The sequence below is a fragment of the Camelus ferus genome, chromosome 4 (assembly GCF_009834535.1).
Source record: "Camelus ferus isolate YT-003-E chromosome 4, BCGSAC_Cfer_1.0, whole genome shotgun sequence".
Lineage (NCBI taxonomy): Eukaryota > Metazoa > Chordata > Mammalia > Artiodactyla > Camelidae > Camelus > Camelus ferus.
The window spans coordinates 73,222,557-73,246,913 of record NC_045699.1 but is presented as its reverse complement, the minus strand read 5'-3'; the positions used below and the strand labels follow the sequence as shown (position 1 = coordinate 73,246,913).

Genomic DNA, 24,357 nt, shown 5'->3' with positions numbered 1-24,357 from the left:
AATGGCCACCATTGTCAGAGGCCAGGGCAGCTCACAGCCGGGGAGCAGTGAGGTAAGCAGTGTGGCTCTGTGATCAAGATCGGGGCTCCCAGGCAGAAGTCCCCATGGAACCCCATCTCTACCACTTCCCCAGCGGGTGACCCTAGGTGAAAGCTTTAAATGCTCTGAGCTTCAGTTCCCTCTGCTGTAGAGTGAGAACCGCAGCACACCCTGGGCAGGGCGGGTTTTAGGACTCGGTGAAGCCACACGGGCAAAAGTGCCTAACCCTGAACCCGCCCCAACCACGGCAGCGCCTCCTGCCTGCGCCTCTGGGCCGGGGCCTGTGCTTGCGGAGACTGAGAAATGAGCCAGGAGTAGGCAGGTGGGCAGCTGGCCCCTGGACAGACCGCTTGTGCCTGTGCTTCAAACTGAGGGGTAGGGGAGAAGCCCCCGAGTGTCCTACTCCTCATCTGACACCTGGGGGACCCAGAAACCTCAGGAACCATGGGGGAAGCCACCTTCAGCCAGCTTGGACTGCTGGAAGAGGGCCAGGCCCCGGAAGCAACCCAGAAGGCTACCCGAGGATACCAATGGAGTCGTGGGCTAACAGGGCTCTTGGGGATGCCATCCTTTGAAGAGGATAAGCCAAGAGGACAGTGCACCAAACAGGACTGGGGAAAGCACCTCACACAAAGACCTTAAAGGATCTTGAGGAACCTGAGTGCCAGGGCCAGGGTGTGGAGCTGCGGTGGCCTGAGGGAGGCAGAGGGAATGTGGCTAGAATCCCACGTCCACCTATCTTGCTGCAGGGCCCCAGAGAGGAAGGGACGCATGACATCTCTAGGACCTCATGTGCAGAGATGGGATGTCAGGGATATTCGGGAAGGCAGGGCTTTTCCTCCTCAGTCAGCTCAGCTCCCTGTCTGCCTTGCCCACGGAGCCGGGACTGGCCCCGCTGGCAGCAGCACCCAACCGCCCAGCCTCTGGCAGGGCACGCCTCGCCATACCGCGGTGGAAGGTTCCCAGGGCAGGCTGGCTCGAATAGCGCAGCAGCACTCCGCCTCCCGGCCGCACAAGACGCTGCCTCACCACCAGTGTGTTGGCTTTGGAGCTGAAAGTCATGCCGGACAGCCTCCTGCACATCTTCCTCCACGTGAGCCTGCCCCAGAGCAGCAGCATCTCCCCTAGGGAGTGGCAGTGCCGTGAGGACCCAGCACCCCCTAGTCCAGGTTGGCAGCCCAGTGGCCTGGGGTGGACTGAGCTGAGTTCAGGCTCCAATTCTCCCACTTACTGGCTATGTGACTCTAAGTAACTGGACACATGACTTAAGCTTCCCTAGCCTCAGTTCCCTCATCTGTGAAATGGGGACAATCATACCCCAGTCACGAGACGGCTGTGATGGGTACAAATGGGGATGCACCTGGAGCATCCCCTCAGCAATGGGGCACACTGGACTCATGCCCACTGGCACCTGGCAGGCCCAGTCACGGGTGACAGTGGCCTTAGACCTACCAGCGCTGCAGTTGAGGGAGCTCTCAAGGACTCGGAGGGTCACCACCTCATCCAGGGGCCGTCCGATGGCCACTGCACAGTCAGCCTGCGCTGGGCCTCGCATGTCAATGGTTCCTGTTGGCTCAAGGTGCTGCCGGCCACAGGCACCTGGAAGGGGAGCGGGAGGACAGGTGAGCAGGGCGTCCGGGTGGGGCACCCCCTGCAGGGCAGGGCCTCGGGCCTTCCGTGCTGGGGAAGGAGACTGAGGGGGTGGGGGGCTGACGTCCTCCTCGGCCCAGCAGGAGCCTTCTCAGGCGAGGAGGGGGCTGCATGGGTCAGACCATCACCATCCAAGGCACAGAGCCGCCTCTGATGGTCCAGCAAGAGGGAGGCAGTATGTACAGTGGGCCACACAGGCCGGGATTCGGACTGTGAAACCTTCAGGTTACTTTCCCTTGTTGATTGTAAAAGTGAGCTTGCACTTTACCAGTGAGGAAGCGGGCCAGCCTGGAGACCCCCACAAGGAGCACGTCCTGCCTCTCCCAGGTGAAGACGCCTTTGCCCACCCCTCCTGCAGCCAGCCAGGTGCCCAGACAGAAAGGAGGAAGGAACATAACTGGACTCTGCTGGGCTTTCTGGGGTCCCATTCAGGAGTCCTTGAGGCCAGGGAGTGGGGGAGAGGAGGTGGGCCCAGGGGTGGGGCCGCTCCAGGGAAGCATCAGTAGTGGCAGCTGTGGTCTGGCCTGGGGCAGTGGCTTCCTCGTGGGGCGCCGGGCTGGGCAACCCCTGCCCTGCACAGGGCCCGGCCCAGCAGCCCCGCACTGTCACTGGCTTGGGCAGATGCTGGCAGAAGTCGGCTGGCACGGGCACCTGGGCCCGGGGTCCAAGGCAGGTGTCATGCCGGCGCTGAATGCCTTCCCCACACGAGACAGAGCACTGCCAGGAAAGAGGGGGAGGAGTCAGGGCTGACCTTGCCAGGGGGTCTGCAGTGACCACAGGCCAGGCAGGCTCTGATACGCTCTTTGCACAACACAGGAGGCGGATATGTGTGTCCATTCGACAGATGAGGAGACTAAGGCTCAGAGAGGTTACCTTGCAAGGGCCACACGGGGAGGAGGAGCAGGGACTCAAGCCCAGGTCTCTAACTGTCGTCTGGAGGCCTCCCTGCCCTCCAAACCCTAGAGCAGGGACCAGGAGGCATGGCTTCCTCTTTCCGCTCTCCAACACTCACCGCAGCCATGTCTGCCCTGCCGTCCGGCCCTGCCCTGCCCTGTCCGAGCTGTCATCTCCCCCGACCTGGCTGCCCAGGGTCCTTCTCACTGAGGCAGCGGGTGGCTGTCTGCCTCTTCTCCCCTCCATGCCGTAAACAAACCCCTCTGGGGGGCACCCAGCCCTATTTACCTTTGTCTCCCCAGAGCCTTGCGAGGTGCTGGTGTAGGGTGGGATTTGCTAATCCGTGTGGGGTTGTCAGCCCTCTATCTTCTGGCGTCTCTAGACTTCGGGCCTCTTAAGACCTAGCTGCCCACCCTGCCCCGTGTCCCGGGCCTTGCTGTGTCTTCCACCTCCTGACTGCTCCTTCCCCAACAGACCAGAGTCTCCCCTTCCTTTTGGGGGGGTCACAATGAATGAAAGCCCCACCAAGGTCCCCAGATGTGAGGCTCCTTGGCTGACGCACTGACCTGCAGCCAGGCGCTGACATGCCAGCGGTAGGTGCAGGCGGCAGTCATGCAGGGAATGCGGGTCTGCGGCCGCACCAGACCCGCACAGGCCCGCACATCCACCGCCGTGTCCTGGCCTCGGTCCAGCTGCACGCAGGCCACCGAGCGTGTGGCAGTGCCGAGACCACAGCTGGCTGAACACGGGCCAAGGGTCGTGACTTTCCACCTGCAGGGAGAGAAGACCCCAGATAGAGGCTACGCCTCCCCAGAGATGGCACTGCCCCATGGGCTCCTCAGACAGTCAACCAGGACTGTTCTAGGCCACTGGGATCCAGAAGTACGGCCCTGAACCCCTCCCGTCCACTCAGGGTGGGACATGGGCGACTTACATTCTTTTCTGGACGTTTCTGTCTGACACAGAAGAGCATTTCATTATTTAAAATGCAAAATTACAAAGAAGAAACCACAAGGGAATTGTGAACGAAGAAGGTGACTATTCGCCCTTCCCCATCGGGCTCCACCCCGTCTCCGGACCTGTCCCACGTGGCTGCGGCGGTGGGCGCTGTGCCCCAGCTGGCCCACCCTCGGCTCCACTCAGATGCTGCCTCCTCCACTCTGAAGCCCCCCAGGCCTGCCCACAACACACCGTCATTAGAACCCACAGCACTGCGGGTGTTTTGCTGGACCATCACCCCTGACACTGGGTGCAGCCTGCTGGGCAATCTGTTTCCTGTGCCACTGAGCTGCCCTTTAGCCCCCAGGGCCCGGCCCGGCGGTGGCACATACCAGGCGCTCAGGCTGCTACCGCACACCTCGGCGCTGCCGATCTGGGCGGGCAGGGCTCCGGGCTGCAGGGCTCCTGCGGCTCTGGGCGAGGCAGCCCCTGGCACTGCGTGTCCAGCAGGACCTCCTCGTCCTCGTCCTCCCCCTGAGCCCGGGCACAAGACAGGACCCTCTGCGTGACCCCTCCCCCACAGCTCACACTGCAGGCCGCCAGCTCGTAATGCCACCTGGAGCAAACCAGAGTTGGGGGCACCCCGAGGAGCAGGGCTGCCCCTCACTTCCCCAGACTGGGAAGGGCCTGGAAAGGGTCTCTCTCTGGGGGTGAATTTTACCTCTCCACTGAGAGGCCGGGCACGATGGACAGAGAACGTACAGAATATCCCATTTTATGGAAGGGGAAGCCAAGGGCAGACGTGTCCAAAGGTGGGGGTGGGGTGGGGGGCAGGGCACCCAAGGGGCCCTGCAAAGACGTGTGCCTGCAGTAGGAACCCCAGCCCCAGCACGTGGAGCTGCCCCTGCCAGGCTCCTAATCCTTCCCGCTGTGCTGCCGCATCGCACCAACACGACACATCAGACTCTGTGTCCTCCATCCGTCTTGTTTGTGGTCTCCCCCCCCTTTCCCGCAGCGACTGCTTCGGGAGGGCAGGGATTCCTGTCTGTCTTGTTCACTGCTGGGTCCCTGGTGCCGGAACAGCACCTGGGCGTAGTAGGTTCTCAAAAAACAGCAAGTGATGAAACAGATGACCATCAACCACGTGCGCCCACAGCCGCCCAGATCCTGGGTGACGGACTTCACACACTTTAAGCCCCCACAGCCCTCCAGGGCACCGGTGTGGCTCACTCCTGCAGGGGAGGACGCCAAGGGGCAGGAGCTTACTGGGAGGTGATGACGCCCGTCCAAGATGCCCCCCTAGGTCCTGCTGTCTCTCGGGAAGGGGCCCACCTGGCAGGGCAGGGCTCCGGGCTGCAGTCCTCGAGGGGTCTGGGCCGAGGTGACGGCCAGCACTTAGAGTGAGGCAGGGGGATGGAGCGGCCTTGTTCCATCCTCACACAGCGAACAGCCAGCGGCACCTGTCCCCCTCCACAGGTCACTGGGCATGGTGCCAAGGCTCGGGTCTCCCACCTGCAGAAAGGAAAGGCCAGTGCCCCGCAGGAAGCCACGCCCAGGGTCAGGCTCCTTCCTCCCCGGGGGACCCAGGCTGCTGCCCCTCCGCACAGTCTCCCTCCCCCTGACTCACCAGGCTGGGCACGGGGCAGCCCGGCAGACCTCCCACCGGCTCCCGGGTTTGCTCGACAAGCCACACAGCTCTTCCCCAACGGCTGTCCTGAGGGCAGAGTCCGTGCACTGGAAGCGCAGCTCCCTCAGGCCTGCAGGGAGGAAGGAGGAGGAGGGCTCAGCAAGGACCACAGGGGCCCAGCTCTCTGGAGAGCCCTAGCAGATCAGGCCCACGCAGGTACGAGTCTTGGCGCTGCCACTTACAGCTGTGTGACCTTGGACAAGTGTCTTAACCTCTCTGAGCCTCAGGTTTCTCATCTAATGGTGCCTACTTTGGAGGGCTATTTTTAAAGGGGAGCTGTAAAGTGCCTGGCACGTGGTAGGTGTTCAACAGTGGTAGCTGATCTTGTTTCTTGAGAGACGTCGTTAAGACTTGCTCTAAGACAACCTCCAACAGTGTTTATCACAAAGACGTTATCAGGGCCTCTCATCTCTCCTTTTGGAGTACCCTCAGAAGAAACCTCTGCACTCTCAACACGCGGGCGTTTGACTGAGCAAGTGGTTAGAGTTTCAGCTTAAGGACACTGTGTATACATTACTATATATGAACTAGATAAACAATGAGGACCTACCGTAGAGCACACGAAACTATATTCAATTGCTTATTCTAACCTATAATGGAAAAGAATCTGAAAAGAAAACGTCCGTATGCATGTATCTGTATAACTGAACCCCTTTGCCGTACACCTGAAACTAATACTGTAAATCAACTACACTTCAATAAAAAATAAAATTAAAAACAAAAGAACACTGTGTATAAACAACAAGGTCTACTATAAGGCACTGGGAAGTATATTCAGTACCTTGTAGTAGTCTATAATTAAAAAGAATATGAAAAGGAATGTATGTACGTCTGAGTCACTGTGCTGTATACCAGAAATTAACACAACATTATAAATCGACTATAATTCAATAAAAAAATAAAAATGGGGGGGAGGGTATAGATAAGTGGTAGAGCATATGCTTAGCATGCATGAGGTCCTGGGTTCAATCCCCAGTACCTCCTCTAAAAATAAATAAACCTAATTACCTCCCCCCACCAAAATAAAATAATTAAATAATATAATAATAAATGAAATATTTTAAAATAAATAAAAATTTAAAAATAAAAATATTAGTTCCAAAAAAACCCCACTGTGTATCTTAAAATTAATTTTGAACTGACTGTACGTCAATAAAAAAGAATGCAAAAAGAATTAATTTTGTTACTCTGGTTTGGCTGCCAGGAAGCTCAGAGCTAAGCCCGGGGCCAACCTCAGACCTTAAGAAAGGCCTCTCGGTGCCAGTCTGGCTGTGTTTGTGACCCCCCAGCTGATCACTGCGCACATGCACGTGGCTGTGTTTGTGACCCCCCAGCTAATCACTGCGCACATGCACGTGGCCACCTGTACTCTGCCCCCGTCTCCCCGCACACAATGTCATGTCTTGTGTAGTCGGATTTTCTGCAACCCACCTCAAGTGCTTCTTAGATAAGAGTTAGCTGGCCCTCAGGAGCTCCGGGGGCCTCACCTCGCCCGCAGGAGACGGAGCACGGCCCCGCCAGGGGAGTCCACACGTGTGTGGCAGGGGCCTCCAGCCTGGCCCTGCCCTCTGCAGATGCAGCCTCCTCCCCCGGAGCCTGGGCGTCCAGCTGCAGGGAGCAAGCAACCGGGGGCAGATATGGGCTCCCCGCTCCGGACCCCTGAGCACCTGGCCCTCCACTCCCCCGGCCCCATCCCAGTCTCTTCAGAGAGAGCAGAAGTGGTCACCAGGCCCCCAGAGGGCTGCCCCGTTCCCAGGGACTTGCTTCCTGGCCCCCAGCGGACACCTCCCCACACACCCCACCCTGGCCTCTGCATCAGCGTGAGTAGTCGGGGCTGAGCTGGGGCTCAGGAGCAGATTCACAGGCCCCCTTGGCCCTGCCATCCCCACTGCCGTGGCAGGGGCGGCAGGGGGACAGGGTTGGCCAGCACCCTGGTCTGAAAGCAACACCACCAGCCCTGAACCCGTGGACACCGGCTGGAGCGTGACAGCGTTTCTCGGTGCAGCAGAGAACTGACAGCCTTCCAGCAGGGCCTGGGTTCATCAGCCTGAGTGCCAGCGGGAAGAGGGCTTCCCAGCAGACCCCGGGCTCTAAGGTGATCCTGTGACCAGGGGGACAGCAGCCCTGAAGAAGGACAGTCTCCTAGCTCTGGTGGGGAGGCCAGTGCTCTCCATCCTCCTGGCCAGATGAGGACCCGAGAGCCCCTGCGCCCAGGACACTCACATGGCCCCCGCCTGGAGGACATGCTGCCTGGACACAGGGTTCAAGTGTAGCCAGCTTCTCGTCTGTGGAGCAGGCCCCAGCAGTCACCAGCTCCTCCGCGCCATCTGTCCCCAGCACACAAGTCGCATTCTGCCCGGCCAGGTCTGCTCCACAGGCCGATGAGCACGTGTCCGACACCTCCCTGAGGACAGCACAGGACAGCCATCAGGTCCTGCCTCTGCTACCGGGCAGTAGGTACAGCCCAGCTCCCACAGCAGAGAGGTAGTGACCCTGCTCCCCAAGAGCTCAAAGAGGGATCCCCGCAAAGAGGCAAAGGTCAGGGGCCTACCCAGAAGGCTGGGTGAGCTGCTGTTGGCACTTGGCTGGGCAACCAAGGTGCAATGACACAGGCCCCGACCCTCCCGCCTTCCAGAGGTGAAGGTAGGCCCCCAACCAGACGACAGCATCGCCCCACGCAACCGAGCAGGTGCTGAGAAACCAGGGCCAGATGCAATCGGATCATCAGGTCAAGGACGGGAAGTGCACCTCGCCTGCCAACCCTGAGAGGTGGTGGCTGCTTGGAAGTGCTGTGTTGAGAAGGATTCTGAGGCAAGATCTGCCCTCGGTGGGAAAGAGTGGTGACTGCTAAGTCTGCCATGAATGCAAGGTGGGGAAAGATGCTCAGAGCCGCGTGTGGACCACCAGGGACCTAGGCCACCCCCCTCCCCACTGGACAGGCAACAAAACTGGGGTCCAGAGAGGCAGGGGGCTTGCCCAGGTCATGGAGCCAGTTAGTGGCAAATCAGAATAAGAAGCTCCTGTCAACTGGGACACCAAGGGGATGAGAGGCAGCGTGGAACTGACAGTAGCAATGACACAGTGACATTAATTGCTTTATATTCATGGCTTCCCTTGGTCCTCACAGCCCCTCCATGAGCAGACTCAGAAGTTCAGAGAGGGAAATGGCCGGTCCAGGGTCTCCTGGACAGAAGGTAGTTCTGAAGTTGGCGCTCACCCAGGATGGGGGACCCGGCCAGAGGCCTCAGGAAGAGGGGACACTCAGAAGGGGCAGGGCTCAGGGCAGGGTCAAGCCCTGCCAGGGAGACCCTGCCTGGATCTGGCCTTGGGGGGTGCCCTGCCCCAGCCCTGCGCTCACCTTGTGGGGCAGGGCTGGGAATTGCAGGTTTCCACAGCCACTGGCTGCTGGGCCAGCGCTCTGCACCGGGAGTGGGGCAGCGTCCTCAGGAGGCCGCCCTGGGCCTCCACGCAGCGCACCACCCGCTCCTGCAGGCCGCCCCCGCAGGAGGCGCTGCACGGGCCGAAGTCTCCAGCCACCCAGCTGAGGAGGAGAGGAACACAGCATGGGGCTCCTGGTCGGGCCCCCAGGCTGGCTCGGGGCGGGGATGCGGGGCAGGGGGCCAGCAGATCCGTCTCTAGGTGACCCACTCCCCTGGTTTGGGCTGGGCCAGTGTCCCTCCAGGTACTTGGACACTGTGCAGGCACAGCCAGCCCAGCTGCCAGCTCTCCAGCGTCCTGGAGCAGCACCCGAGGCCAGGACGGCTGTATAAACGTGCTGGGGGTGGCCGCTCCAGCCTGCACCCCACAGGGACAGCCATACCCCTAACGTTACCTCCTACCAGCCGTAACTGCCAGAGCATGGTTACCTCCCTGAGCCCCACCTCCCCAGGGAAGGCGGTCTCCTCCACCTTGTGGTGAGCACCAGAGCTCAGAGAAGGCACGTGCTGCCCCAGACAAGGTGCAGTGGGTGTGGCACCCCAGGCTGACACCGTCACTCATGTCTGCCCGAGTCTCAGTGTCCTCACCTGCCATACGGGGACATGGACAGAACACAGCTCACAGGTCGTCTCAGGACTGAATGGATACACGCCCAGAAGCTGCTGGCCCAGCCCACCCGCATGGGCCCCATGAGCCAGGGAGGGCCCCATGGCCGCGGTGACCCCGGCTGGAGCCGCAGACAGCACTCACTACGGGGGGCAGGGCTGGGGGGCGCAGGACTCTGACCAGGCCGCCGGCTGCCAGCTCCCTCCGCACCGGGCAGCCTCCACCCACTGGCCGCTGGCCTGGTCCCGACAGCTGTAGGTCACCCAGCGCAGCCCTGGGAGGGAAGAGGGATGCTAGGCCACCTCCGTGCAGGGGGCAAAGCAGGCTTCGGGCCAGCCATGCCTCAGGCCTCACCTGCCCCACAGCTCACCGAGCAGGCCCCCCGCACGGCAGCCCAGGCCCAGGCCTGCCGCCGCTTGGGCTGGAAGTAGGTGAAGGTGACGTCTGGGCGGGCGAGGGCACCGTACTCCGCACCATAGCGCCTGTAAACCTGCATAAGACGCACAGAAAGCCAGGGCCTTGTCCAGTGGGCTCCCTGAGGGCCACTGTCACGGCCACCTCCCCCAGGAAGCCTTCCACCGTTCATTCCTCCATCCTGTATCCTGTATCCTGTATTCTTTCCCTCAGCGAGCCATCACTGAGGCTGACCCCGTGCCGGGCTTGCTTGCCCAGGGTTGCTGCCCCAGGCTCCAAGAGCTCATGGTGGGGTGGGGTAGGTGGGCTGGTAGTGACAGACAACTGTAAAGTCCCTGGTGGGTGTGGGGGGAGCGATGTGCACAGGGGATTATGGGAGCACAGACCAGGGTCCCTGGGTGGACCAGGGTGGGCAGGTCAGGAAGGAGCTTCGGCGGGGAAGAGTGGAGGTGAGTGAAGGGGCTGCCAGCAGAGGGGAGCCCAGAACAGCCAGGCTTCTGCCGCAGGTGATGAGGCCCACGGGTGGGCAGGACGGGGCTGGATCAGAGGCCTGGTAGCCGTCTGTCAGCCTGGGCTTGACCCTGAGGGCACAGAGAATTAAGAAGGGGTGTTCAGCAGGAAGCCTGGGCCTGTCCATGCTTCAGGAGGGTCACTGGGTCCTGTTGAGGTGGGAAGCCCCATGAAAAAGACGGGCAGGACCCCCGGGCAGGGCTACTACTCTCCTGTCAGCACCATACGGTTCCCTGGCCCAGTGGCATCATCTCATTTTTTCCCTCTGAAACGGCTTGCTTCTAGGAAAGCAGAACTTACCCCTAAGAGGCTAGGCTCCCTGAGCTAACTCCTGATTGGTCCATTTGTAGCACCTCATTTGAATGGAGCTCACTCCTGATTGGTCCATTTCTACAAAGCTCATTCCTAAATAGTCAACTTTGTTACACCTTATTTGCATATGATGTTGCAAAGGGTAGACTAGCAGCCTATAAAGGCCTGTGTAAACCCACAGACGCGGTCCAGTGCTTAGAGTGTTAACTCCTCTGGGCCTGCTGGCGTAATAAACCTGAGTTCTCCAACCCTCCGAGTGCTGCTGGGTCTCTCGCCCGGCTCCAGGTTGCTGTGACACTGAGCTGTGACACTGAGCTGTGACACACTTTGCTGCAACAGTATGAGGGGCCAGCTTGGAGGGCAGAGGCCAGGAGGAGGCACCTAAAGTCCCAGCAGCTGTCCCCTCGATACCTCATCTGGCTGCCCATCATGGTCCTTTGTTAAAATGGGATTCTCAGGGCCCCCACCGCCAGAAGTGGCTCTGAGAGAGACCCAGGAAACTGTATTTTTATCCACATGGCAAAGGATGCAGTCAGAACAGCTTGACCACCAGCATTTGGGAGCCACGTTCCCAGGGGTGGGGAGGTGGGGAGGTGGGGAAGGGGTTAACCGCTCACCTGGGGGCTCCCTCTGGCCTGGACATCTGGGTGGGGACCCTGCTGTCTCCCCCAGCTATGGGCACCAAGGGGTGGAGCTGCTAGACCAAAGTCAGGGGCCATCAAGACTTGGACCCCCAACTCCCCGCAAAGGTTCTCAAGAGCTAGTTCAACCTACTATTGGTCCACCCCTCCAAACACCTTCCTCAGCAAAGCTCACCTGCAGACGAGGTGACAGCGTGCAGGACATGACCAAACACAGCCTGTGTTCCCACTTCCCTCCATCCATCCCAGAGAGACAGCGAGAACCAGCGTCCACACAGAGCTGCCTCTGGGCCGGGGCAATGGCCAACACTGCCCAGCACACACCTCAACGCCTCTACCCGCCCGTAAGCCTAGGAGGTGGGACCGCCATCTGACCCCCATTCTGCAGGTGAGCATCTGGGCACCCCAGCCGGAGGAGAGCGGACCATGGGAGAGGGACATTCAGATTCCGGTTTCGGCCCTCACAGTGCCCGTGACTTTGTCCCAGAATTTCCAGTGTCTCATTCCCACCATGAGGACGGGGCACCCGGGCCCCTGGGCACCTTGAGAGCCGAGAGGCCTGCACTTCCATAGCATGGCCGCCTTCCACAGGCACGTGTGGGGCACCAGACACAAGCTTAATGTGCATTATTTTGGAAAAAACGAATCTTCACAGTAACCTGACATAGGTGAGTTTAGCCTCATATTGCACGTGGGTAAACTGAGGCTCAGAAAAGTGAAGTCTCTCGCCCAAGTTCCTGCAGAGCCAGGATCTGAACTCCAGGCTGCCTGAGGCCCCAGCCTGAGCTCTGGCACCTCGGTCAGCCTGCTTCCAGCTCCTGGGCTCCTCCTGGAGGGATGCCCCCAAGGTGGGTCTCTACTCTGGGCGTCAGGCGAACCAGCCTCCCCACCACCTGACACAGCCTGATCCCCACTCCGCCGCCATGCAGCCCCCGGCACCCTCCCAGGCCCCTGCTGGAAGCCTGCTCTCTTCATAAGGCCAGCAAAGCGCATCCTCCCCCGCCCCAGTCTGCCTGGGCCCCCAGCCTCCTTATCTGGAGGGTGCCCTTCTTTCCTCCCTCCGCATTACCCTTCTTGTGCACGTACTGTTCCCTCCAGACACTCCTCCTGCTCAGCCTGGCAGCGTTCGCTCATCACAGAGCTCGGCAGCAGAGCTCCTGACCCCCTGTGCAGGGCTCCCCTCTTACCCACCCTCAGAACTCCAGGGACTCCCGTGGGCTCTGAGCACAGGGACCTCAGACCCCCCAGTGACTGCAGAGAGAATGAGCAAGTGTGTGCATGAACTGTGGACCAGTGAACCCCGGGGGAGGCCCCGCTGATCACCTGGATCTCCATGTCGTCCCAGGTGGGTCCCCGGATGTGGATCTCCTCCAGGCGGGGCAGCCGGTCCTCAGTCAGGGCCACTTTGTGCTGGACACGGCTGTCCTCCAGGAGGGAGGGGTAGGAGGTGCTGGGAGAGATGCTCCCATTCCCGGCCACAATGTAGCGCCCTCGGAGCCTCACGGCTGTCGGGAGAGGGGCTGTCAGCACCACAGAGGCCACCCTTCCTCCCACGGAAGCAGCCGGCACCACCCCCTCTCACAGCTGAGGTCCTGTTTAAGGAGGAGACAGAGGTGACTTCTGGGCCCACAGGACATTATTTCCACTGCCCCATTTGCCACTCCCACCCCCGGTCTCCAGCCCTCCCAGGGAGCGGGTGCTCCTGGCGTCCGGGTGGTCTCTGCTGAGATGCACACAGCGTCCGACCCCAGGAGGCCTCCCCACAGCGTGAGTGCGCCTCTGCCCACAGAGGGCCGCGAACCTGCTCCCTCACCAGGTGCGCTCACACTGAACCCTCGGGGGCTCGAGGACCCCAGGATAAGCACCCTCACCCCAGGTCAAAGGTCAGGCGGGGGCACCCTTGAGTAGTAAAGAGGTTGTCCCTGTCCAGAGACAGGCCCTGTCACACCTGTCAGGAGTGTCTCTTTGGGGTAGAGGCTTTGAGTCACAAAGCGCCAGCCACCTGGAGACAGATCGCCCGGGGGCGACCAGTGATTCCCTCAGTCATGTCTGCACGAGGAGGCCCCCGTGAACCCTGGACACCGAACTCAGAGGCGCTCCCTGGGTCGGCAGCAGCCAGTGCGTGCTGGCCTTGAGGCTGGACACAGAGCCCTCCCTGAATGACTGCCCCCGGCGCCTCTCCCTTTGGCTGGTTTTACTGAGTCTCCGTCCCCTGTAATAAGCCTCAACGGTGAGTGTAACAGCTCTCAGAGTTCTGCGAGTCTCCTAGTGAATTATTCAACTGATGGTGCCTCCAAACTTGCAGCTGGCATCAGAAGTGAGGGCATCTTGGGGCTGTGCCTTAACCTTCACAGCCTGGCCAACTCCGACGGGCGTCCTTGGGCCAACTCACCCAGATGTGTGAAGAGAGGCCTCTGGTTTATGATGTGTATGCTGGTCAGGTTGGGGGTGATGGTCAGGAACGTGACGTATTCTAGGAGGAAGCAGAGAGGGCGGGTGGGCTCCAGTCACTGACTTCACAGTCAAAGGGAGAAGACGTCGGCACCAGAAGCTACCAGGCAACGAGGCTGCCTCAGGCATCAGGGAGCCTCCTGTCACAGGGGGCCATCAAAGCCAGGCCTGAGGGCCACCTGTGGGGATGCTGCCCTGGCCAGGAGGAGTGGCTAGACCCAAGGTTCTGGGCGCAGTATGGGCCTGCCAGAGGGAGGCAGGACTCAATTCCTCCACTGAATTTGCAGAAGACTTGACCTCTTTTATAAATAGATCCAGGTCAACGATTTTCCAAGTATAACACCCCTCCTGCGAAGATTCCTTGAGCAGGAGAGGAGAGACCAGCCCACAGCGGACGGCACAATGTCCGTGTGTTTTCTGCATCACCGTTACTGATGCCTCACAGTCCTGGCCGCGGCCTCATCACCAAAATCTGAGCCTCGTGGGGAGGCTGGCAAAGTGGAGGACGGAGGCTGATGCCCACTTAGAGGGTCCAGGGCTGAGCGAACGCGTGCACCCAGCTGCCTAGGCTCTGGGCGGCAGGCTTCTCGGAGTCTGGGGGAGCCCGGCCCCGCACCCCCAGGGAGGCCCCTACCTCTCGCTCTTCCAGCCCTGAAAGAGCCGTTCTGCGGACTACACGTGCTGCTGTCCCCTCCACACACCTGGCACGCGTCTCGCACCTGCCCAGAGTCCATCCTGCCATCACAGCCGAAAGTCTGAGCAAAGCAGGGAGGCAGGTGAGACTCAGAGGGTGTCACTGGAGGGTGCCGGCCCACTGACACCCACAGCTCTGAGCGTCACACAATGGGGGCATTTCTGCAACTTCTGACGCCTGTGTTGGAACAAACCTAAGTGACTTGTCCAAGGTCACAGCAGGGCTCTTTCTGCCCAGCTGACGCTAAGATCAGCCTTGTATCCCGGCATCACCCTGTGCAGGCTCTGCTGAGGCTAATGGAGGCCAACACCCCAGACCGACCCCTTGGAGGCCCCTTTGCACCTTGGCTTCTGATGGGACAGTCCTCTGGGCCACCGTGGCTGGAAGGGCATCTCCACTGCCCGCATATGCCTACCCTGCAGCTGCCCGACACACATAGGCTCAGGGTCCCGTCCTCCCGAGGGCTGCTCGGCACACAGCGGGTCCCATCCAGGAAACTGTCCCCACGCCTCACAATGAAGCTCTCGCCAACAGCCCGGCACATGTGTCTGCACAGAGCGTCCCCTGGGAAGGCAGGAGGACCGGGAACCGGATGGGAGTGGGCAGGGGGCGGGGAGGCCGGTGACCCCGCGAAGCACGATGCAAGCGGACCCTCACCCCCGTCGGCACCACCAGGTTCCCCCTTTGAGTTGGGGGCAAGGATTCCGTCTTCTACCCATCTGGCCTCCTGAGGCAGTAATCGTATCACGATGTAATAAATGCTCTTGAATTACGGGCCAGGGAGCACGCTCAGGGCTTCCCCTGCTTCGCCTCACTGACTCCCTCCAGCAACCCTAGCAGGGAGATACCCCCCTTATCTCCATTTTACAGGTGGGGAAATGGACTCAGAGATGACCAGTCGTTGCCAGGCAATGTAGCAAGCAGCCGAGCCAGGATGGCACGCGCGGTGTGTCTACACAGAGCCTGCTCTCAGCAGCATCAGAGTGATGGTGGGCCGGGCCGCGGCGGCTCTGCCCACCCCAGGGCGTCGGGTCTGGCCCCGCCAGGCACCCTCCAGGCCCCACCTTGACTGTACCGCACAGCGGCGCCCCAGCGGTAGAAGGAGGGGCTGCCCGGGGAGAGGTAGAGCGGCTTCCCGTCGGTCTGTGAGCACTGCTCGGACATGAACTCCAGCTGGGTCGTCTCGCAAGCCTGGAGCGGGGAGGAGGCAGAGGATGGACACGAGAAGGGCAAGGGCCAGGACCCGGGGTGGGGGGCTCAGGCAGGGGGCCCTTGTGCCTGGGACGCAGCAAAGACCCCTGCTGCGCGCAGGTCAAGCTGTCGGCGTGAGCTCAGCTTCTGGCTGCACCTCAGTTCCCTGCTCTGAGGGGGGGTGTCGAGAGTCTTTCTCTGCTGATGGGAGAGTTCCACGGGGACTTGTAAGGACGCAGGGCAGGGCAGAGCCTACCCTCCATGACACAGGAGAGTGGAGCAAAGAGCCCGCTGGTGGGAGGCTTGAACCTCAGCAGACGGGGCTGATGACATTTAGTCCCCACGTCTGCACCTCTAGAGGCAGGTAATTGGGAAAGTGTTAGGAGTTAAGAGCAAAGGGGCTTCTGCACAAGACCTGCAGTGCCAACCAAGGCCAAGGCATCCTGGGTTTTGCACTGGGGTCTGAGGAGAAGAGTCAGAGCAGCCCTGCTGAGCAGGTGCCGGACCACGGCTGCCCCCAGCGGGCCTGCCCTCCCCCCTCCCAGGCAAAGACTCCATCCTCGGTCTGGGGACGCCTTGGGTGTCCCCCTGCAGAAAGCAGGGAGGGAGGGTCTCGTCATGTGCAAATCTTAACTCAGTGCCAGAGGAATCATTCCACCCCTTCACACCCACTGGACGGCCGTGTGGAAAACAGGGAAGCGCCGGAGAGGATGCGGAGAGATGAGAACCCCGCACATCGCCGGTGGGAATGCCAAGTAGCTCAGAGGCTGTGGGAAATGGCCTGGAGGTTCCTCCAGGAGCTGAACATAGAATTACCATGCGATCCAGCAATTCACTTTAGCTGTGCATCATCCAAGACTAGTACTCAGAAAGCTAGTACTCTAAAAAAACCCCACGTACACACATATTCTTAGCAGCACTATTCACAACAACCAAAGATGGACACGGCCCAGATGAACGGGTGTACGGACAACGGATGGATGGGTGAACAAAATGCGGTCCATCCACACGATGCAATAGTATTCAGCCGTGAAGAGGCGTGGAGTTCTGACACACAGGACATGGCTAAACCTTGAAACCGTCATGCTGAGGGAAAGAAGCCGGACACCAAAAGCCACAGCGCATGATTCCCCTTATACCAGATGTCCAGAGTAGATCAACCCAGAGACAGAAGGTGGGTTGGCGGTGGGCAGGAACTGGGGGGAGGGGGAACAGCGGTGACTGCTTAGTGGGTCCTGGGTGCTACCTTGGGGGGATGGAAATGGTGTGGGACTAGATCGAGGTAGGGGTTGTGGAATATTGTGAATGTGCTAAATGCCCCTGAACTGCACAACCTAAGATGTGAAATTCTCCTCGATTTGTAACAGAAGCACCCATGCTCTCGCGGTGGTGCCCTGTGCTGCCGGGGAAGAGGGGTGTTTTCCCCGCAGAGACGCACAGCCCGCTCTCCCACTCGGCGCCCTGTAGGACATCCCGGGAGGGAGGGGCTCACTGGGGTGGCCGCACTCAGGACACCTGGGGTCCTGGTGTCTGCACTGCGGTCCCAGCATAGGTATTAACAGCGCAACTTTCATGCTCAGAAACGCCCTGTGTGAATGCACATTACAGCCACCCTGGTCCTTGGGCCCTTCCAGGCCCGGTGCTGCCCACCTGACCCCCTCGCCCTGCCCAGGGAAGCCGGCCTACCTGAGTGTTGCACATCTCGGCCTGGAGGTCCGCACCTATGCACGCACGCCCCCCAAAGGCAGGCCTGAAAATGCGCACAAGACACAGGGGTGAGAGGTGACCCATCTCCTCACCACCACCCCCACCAGGGAATGTGGAGCAGGCCCCCTCCGACCAGAGAACAGTGCCCCTCTGGGTAGTACCTGGGGTTGTCGCACTGCCGCCTCCTGGTGACCACCCCTCCGCCGCAGGAGCGGGAGCAGGGACTGGTGGGACCCCAGCTAGACCAGTGCCCGTGCACTGCCCCGATGGGGGCCAGCTCCGCCAGGGAGCGGCAGTGACCCTTGGAGCACCACTGCAAGAGAAGGACACACCGTGTCCTGCACCCAGGCCACCCCACAGCCAGGGCACCCCACACTCAAGTCGCCTCACGTCCACAGACAGCCCACACCTGGGGCACCCCCAAGACCACATACACATATGTGCCCCCAACCCTGCTTGGGAGCCCATGCTAAACAGAAGAAGGCCGACCACCAGCCCACAGGCCACAAGAGGGAGTCTGACCAGGGGGTCGGGGGGTTGGGGGAGGAACTGCGCCTTCTCTGTGAGGTGGGCGACAGCACAGGCCCCACCTCCAGGCCTGGAGGGGAAATGAGACACCGCGTCTGGGAGAGTTCCAGGAACATCTGCTCTCTCTTGGAACAGCGAGGAGGTCAAGAGTGGGGCCTGGGATCCCCCCCACCTCCCTCCCCCTGCAGAGTCAGGAGCAAGCCTTTGGACTGTTACTGTTGGTCTTGTGAACTAGAACACCCAGCGTCCTGTAGAGGGCGGGGCGAGGCGCCAGGCGCACGCGGGGCTCCTTGCTGCAGCTCTCCTGGCCCCCTGCCCTGGCTCACCAAGGTCCTCCTGTTTCTCCCCCAGGATGAAGGCTGCCAGGCTGCAGGTCTGTGTGAGCGTGCACACACATGCACACACACACGCACACACACACGGTCACACGCTCCTTCACTCCCGCTGACCTTCCCCACACCAGCACTCTGTCCCATCCAGGAGCGGAATGAGGAGGCGGACTACAGCTGCTCTGGTCCAGGGGGTCTGTGTGGCAAGAGAGAGCCTGGCACATGTCCTAAGAGGGGGAGAGATGGCCAGTTCAGGGGTCACCAGGGCCTGCTGGGTGAGTGTCCAGCCTTAACTGTCCCTCCCAGACCGCAGGACACAGTGACACTGCCGGCACACAGCTCGGTGGGCACAGGGCCTGGGGAGGGTGGTCGTGGCTCACTTTCCAACAGGAACAGGGACAGTGGCCAGGGCCCACAAAAATGTTTTCATTTCTTTTAAAATCAGAAGAAAAAAACGATCTTTTAGATCAAAGAAAATGTTCTAATATATAATAGTAATGTATGCGTATTTATAACAACACACAGGAAAGTATCTATTTCATAAAAATACTGAGATACAATTCCCAGTATGTTGCATGTAGGCAGGAGCGCACCAAGGCAAAACTGCCTCAAAGTTCTGTGAAGCCCTGGGAGTCTGTGTCTGGGGTGCCCCCCCCCCCCCAGCTCACACTCCTGCTGTAGGGCTCAGCTCCGAGGCCACTTCTTCCAGGAAGCCCTCCAGCTCCCATTGGGTTGGAAGCACTTGGTCACTGCCTATTTAGGAGCAAGGTCCGTGGGCTCAGGGATGGTACCAGGGCCGGCTCTACATAATTTGTGGCACCAAGTCAAAAGGGAAATGTAGGAGACCTTGTTCAAAAATTGAGAATTTTGAGAGGCACCTGACAACCTGGCCTAGTGGGCGCTCACAGTACACAGCGGGGCATGAGCGCGGCGGTGGGGGCGTGAGGGAGTCTCTGGTGCAGATGGGGAGTGGCAGTGCGCACCATCCACGGGGGGACTCACAAGGTGCTCCCTGGTGAAGGTGCAGGCGACCGCCATAGGGCCAAAGGCTATGCGGCACTGCTCGTCCGCATCGTGGTAGAGGCCGGGGTGCACCTCTGGAGGGCGCCCCGCGGGTCCGGACTGCGAACCCGGCGGGTCCCACATGCAGCGCGCCCGTCCTGCGCTGCGACAAGGACGCGTCTCAGGCCCGGAATGGACACCAGTGGCGTCGGGGTGGAGGAGTGGGCGCGGGAGGTGAGGGTGATTGGAGGGGCGGCTTGGGTGGGCGGGGAAGGGAGTTCTCAGCCCTTGCGCCCCACTGAGCTGATCCTAGGCTAAGACCGGGCTCAAGCCTAGGGGAGGGGGTCAGGTAGAGAGGTGAACGCAGGGGGTGGGGGAGAGTGATGAAATGGGTCTGAGGAGGGATGGGAGTGGACAGGGGAGAACTGGGATGGGATGGGATGGGATGGGAAGAATTAGGCAAGTGGCGCGGGGGCGGAATGGGCAGGAAGGAGGGAGCGATGCGGGGAGAATGAAGAGGTAGATGCAGGGAGATAATGGTGGGGCTGGGGGGTCGGGGCCGAGCCCATGTAAAGGTGGGCGCGGGGACGCGATGGGAGCGGTCACAGGGTTGCGTGGCGACGGGGCAGATGGAAGAGTGGAATGCAGGGGTGGGAAGTAGGGGTGCGCGCGAAGTGGAGATGAGATGGGGGCGTAGGGAGGCGTCGGGCGTAGGGAGGCGTGGGGCGAGGGGTGCGGCTACCTGACCAGGCGCAGCAGCTGCCGGCGGCTGCAGGGGGACCACGCCAGGCCCCCGGGGGCGGGCGCCGCGCCGTCGGACGCCATCACGTGGCCGCTGGGCCCGCAGCCGCTGCCGGGCGCGCCGTCGTGCTCCAGGCCGAAGCTGCGGGGGCGCGGCGCTGAGGGAGGCGGTGGCAGGGTCCCCTCGCGCAGGGCCTGGCCGCCGGTCGGGCCGCAGCGCGGGAGTGTGCGGACCCAGGTCGCCCCCCCGCCCCCAGCCCGGCCACCAGTAACCTGGCGGCGGAGCCGCGCCTGTTTCCCGCCCGTGGGAGGGCTGGGCCGGGCAGGCCAGACGGCTCTCGCTCCTTTTGACTAATACGTTATCTATAGACTTCAAAAATGTGCCAGCCAAACTCATGCATGGGGATTTGGGCTTTCTTGACCCTGGGGTGGCCCAGTATGAAAATCCACCCACTGAATGTGTATTGCCGTTAGAAAGGATGGGGACTTCGGGCCAATGTTTCTGCTTATTGTCTTCAAACACTTTTTTTTTTTTTCTCTCTCTCTCCAAACAAGCTAGATGGGGGAACTGTGATGGGTAGCCGTGGTGGAGAAATGAAGCCGATGGGAAGGGGTGAATGTAGAAGTGGGCTTCCGTGGGGATAGCAGCCCCCCAGCCTTGTCCCTGCAGGCGGGGCGGGAACTCCCCAGCACTCCTAGAGGGGCGGAAAGGCCTGGGGGTGGGAGTGAGGGCTGGTGGGCAAGGGAGTTAGACACTCACTTTTGACTTTATGAGTCTCTGGGCTATTTGAATTTTCACAGCAAGCTGGTATTACACTCATAATGAAAAGACTAAAAATCAAAAAGGAAAATGAGGCGGGAAGCCCCATAAAAAGACCAGCGGAACCCCCAGGCAAGGCCACTACTCTCCTGCCAGCACCATCCGGCTTACCGGCCCAGAGGTTCTATCTCACTTTTTGCCTCTGAAACGGCTTACTTACCCCTAAAATTCTATTGGTTCCCTGAGCTCACTTCTGATTGGTTACTTCTCTCACTCCTGATTGGTCCATTTCTACAAAGCTTGTTCCTAATTAGTCAACTTTTGTTACACCTCATTTGCATATAATATTGCAAAGTGTAAACTTGCAGCTTATAAAAGCCGATGTAAACCTGCAGATGGGGTCCAGAGGTTGGAGTGTTAACTTTTCTGGGCCCACCGATGTAATAAACTTGAGTTCTCTAACTCTCCAAGTGCTACTTGGTTTCTCTCCCGGATCCAGGTTGCTGTCGCAACTGAGCTGTAACACATTTTTACGCAACAAAAGAAACCCACCACTCTAGTTAAATAACGGATAGGGACAAAGTTTGCCCACAGAATGTATTCTGTTCATACCAGGAAAAGTCTGGAAACAACTTAAAGACCTAACAATAGGGGACACTTGAGTAAATGATGGCACATACAAAAAATTAATATATATTGTAAAAGACCTGGGAGAAATGTTTGGGATATATTGTCACATAAAAAGGCAACTAACCCATGTGTAGCCCAATCCCAATTTTCCAAATAAAAAGCTCTGTATTTCTGTGTAAAGAAAAGATGGATGTTATCTCTAAGTGGTGGGATCTGAGATAATGTTTTACAGCCTGCTTTTTGTTTACCTGAATTTCCTACAAAAAAAAAAATTTTCTAGCTACTTAGTGTATTTTTCTTATTTTTTTCTGAAAAAAAGTTTTTTTTCTTTTAATCATTTGGTAAGGAAGACATACCAGATTTCCCAGCCCTTGCCCCCCACCTTCCCTAGTTCACTGGAGTCAAGAGTACAGGCTCCTTCCAGCAGGCTCCCAGGGGGCCCACTGCCAGCATGACCTCCCCTCCTGGGGGCCCAGGTCAGGTCTTTGGCCAGAGCTTGGGGACAGTGGGTGGGGCCTCTTACCTGTGCCCAATCTCATGGGCAATGGTGACCCCCAGGTCGAAGCCAGTATCCTCAGTGATCAGGCAGTTCCAGGAAGAGGAGCAGGCGCCCCCCAGCTGGGTGACCCCCCGAACCTGTCGGTTACCATCAGGCAATTCCAGGTCAAACCTCAGGAAGAGAGAACAGACAGCTGGGTGGTGCTGAAGTGCCAGCCCGCTGCCGGGCCACCTTTGCAGAGCGTTGGAGCAGCGCCCAGGTAGGCTGGCACGCCATCGGGGAGCTTGGCTACCTGGTGATGTAGAGGACCAGGTCAGCATGACTGGGATCCGTGTCATCCTCGGGGTTGATGGTCCTGCTCCACTCACAGACGCTCAGTAGTGATGCGGTGATGTTGGCTGTAATATTCGGAGCATCCTGGGGAGCCAGTAATAGAGCGCAGGTTTAGGAGACCCGCACCAGCCAGGCTGCTGCCCAGTGTTGGCATCTCAGTCCTCACAACAACCCTGTTACTGTCCCATGATACAGATGAGGAGACTGAGGCTCAGCAGAGCTGGAATTCCGGTCCAGGTCTGGCTTGTGGGCAGCCCTGCTGTCACCCCTACTGTTCTATGGGCGTCCGCAGGCAGAGGTTAAAGAAGGCAGAAACAGGTTTTCCAGTGAGCATCCAGCTCAGTGCCTACCTCCGGCTGCGTCAGTATGACCATCTTCACCAGGTGCACTTGGAACTGAGCCCCCAGGGATGGGTCCCTCAGCAGCTCTGACCCCTGTGGAAGGGCAGGCAGGACAGGTGACAAATGTGGGTGGGCCACCATCAGCCTCAGCCGACCTGCATCTGAACGCAGGCTCCCAGCTCCCTACCTATGAGCTCAGGGTACTGCTAACTGACCTCAGGATCCCAGGTGTCTCATCAGTAAGATGGAGAGAAAGCCTTCCATGGGTGTCGGGAGACCTAGGGACAATGCAGCTGGCGCCAGGCGGGCATCCAGTCACGACACTGCCCGTTACCGAGACCAGCACCATCTGGGCAGGAGGCAGCCTGCAACCTACCACCTGGCCGTCCTCAGTCCCCAGAAAATGTCAAATGACCAGAGGGAGCATGGTTTGATTACCGAATTTCAGCATATTAGAGGTGGGGGTGACCCCCAGAACTTGAAAATAATAGCTTTCAAATGACTTAGAGGGAAAGGACCTACTGTACAGCACGGGGAACTACACTCAATTCCTTGTAATAACATATAATGTAAAAGAATCTGGAAAACTAGAGGGGGGAGCGTACAGCTCAGTGGTAGAGCATGTGCTTAGCAGGCACGAGGTCCTGGGTTCAATCCCCAGCACCTCCATTAAGGAAGTAAATAAATAAATCTAATCACCTCTCCCCTCCAAAATAAAAATAATAATAAATTTTTAAAACTTTAAGAATCTGAAAAAATATATACGTGTATGTATAACTGAGTCACTTTGCTGTACACCTGAAACTAACATTGTAAATCAACTACACTTCAATAAAAAACAGAATTAAAGAAAAGAAATTAAAAAAAAAAAACCCACACCCTCTGTGCCAGGCCCAGCCTGGGTGTCTGGAGTCTGTGAATAAAACTGCGCCAAATGTGGGGAAAACAAAAGTCTCAGTGGGAGCATTTTCCATCTGCACGGTTTGCAGGTGGAAACTGAAGCGGGTTTACCCTGGACTTGAGGCAGCTTGTCCAGAAGTCGGGACCACCTAGGGGCGGCAGCCCCACTGGCTGCCAGGGCTGTACCTGCCAAGATGCCCATGGATCGAAGGGACACTGGGGGAGAGGCCAGGCTTGAGTGTCCCCGGGTGAAGGGGTTGTGGGGTGTGCTCCCCAGGGGGGCAGGGGAGGTAAGAGCAGGCTTCACCTCTCCCTGCTCCAGGGCCCTGAGCCCCAAACACGACCCCGGCCTCAGGTTTATACCGAGTTCAGCCCACCCAGTAAGCTGGCCCACTGATGTTTCGTGCAGCGCCAGGCGTGCGACGCTGTGTCCGCTCCCTGGGTCAGCACCGCCCACGAGCCTGCTCCCCATGCGGGCACCCACCATGTTGAGGTTGGTGAGGACGTAGCGCTCCGTGTCCTCCCCGTGAACCGCGTGGACGTCAGGGCCCACGGCCACCAGCAGCTCCAGGTACAGGACACTCTGGGCAGCCCGTCTCCAGAGGCGAGGGGCCAGAGGGTGGCCTGGTGAGGAAGGAGGCAGGGCTGAGAGCGAGGGTCCTAGCAAGCAGGCGGAACGTGGCCAAGGCCACCCGGTCAGCTGCCCTCCCGACCCCACAGCCCCCACCGCCAGGCCTCTCCTGGCCACACGCAGGGCTGGCCCACCTCACCGAGCCCTGGGCTCGGACACACAGTGTTGGGAGCCCCGTGTGGGCCGCTTCCCATAAGGAGGAGGGAGTCGTGGGCCCGCCCCTCCGCCTCCTCTCGGACAGCACCTGCCTCCCGGCACCCGGAGACAGGCAGCAGCTCCGCCCGCCCCCCGGAGCTGGCCTCTCGGCGCCCACGGACTTGCCCCCTCAGCCACCCACGAGCTGATCTAGGACATCCTGGCCTCCCGACCACTCAGGAGTAAATTCTCTCAGGGGATGAGGGCCCCAGGCTCTCGCATGTCACTGATGTTGTGACTGTCAGAGCTGACTGCCCGGCCAGCTCACGGGAGAGAGGCGGCTGGGTGTTGGGAG

General features: G+C 59.6%; 1 protein-coding gene across 1 annotated transcript in view; it reads right to left on the bottom strand.

The window, feature by feature from the left end:
• The window catches only part of ADAMTS13 (ADAM metallopeptidase with thrombospondin type 1 motif 13), a 31,139-nt gene that overhangs the window by 1,302 nt on the left and 5,480 nt on the right, over positions 1 to 24,357 (bottom strand). Inside the window, 26 exon segments of the mRNA XM_032478845.1 lie at positions 987 to 1,163; positions 1,492 to 1,638; positions 2,088 to 2,406; positions 3,150 to 3,354; positions 3,941 to 4,138; positions 5,150 to 5,279; positions 6,697 to 6,817; positions 7,433 to 7,613; positions 8,568 to 8,750; positions 9,398 to 9,527; positions 9,608 to 9,743; positions 12,454 to 12,635; positions 13,523 to 13,603; positions 14,216 to 14,336; positions 14,691 to 14,839; positions 15,340 to 15,466; positions 17,153 to 17,216; positions 17,335 to 17,511; positions 18,162 to 18,199; positions 18,201 to 18,257; positions 19,033 to 19,195; positions 19,775 to 19,915; positions 21,687 to 21,833; positions 21,955 to 22,079; positions 22,346 to 22,429; positions 23,721 to 23,860. Coding sequence (XP_032334736.1) covers positions 987 to 1,163; positions 1,492 to 1,638; positions 2,088 to 2,406; positions 3,150 to 3,354; positions 3,941 to 4,138; positions 5,150 to 5,279; positions 6,697 to 6,817; positions 7,433 to 7,613; positions 8,568 to 8,750; positions 9,398 to 9,527; positions 9,608 to 9,743; positions 12,454 to 12,635; positions 13,523 to 13,603; positions 14,216 to 14,336; positions 14,691 to 14,839; positions 15,340 to 15,466; positions 17,153 to 17,216; positions 17,335 to 17,511; positions 18,162 to 18,199; positions 18,201 to 18,257; positions 19,033 to 19,195; positions 19,775 to 19,915; positions 21,687 to 21,833; positions 21,955 to 22,079; positions 22,346 to 22,429; positions 23,721 to 23,860 — 3,723 coding nt within the window.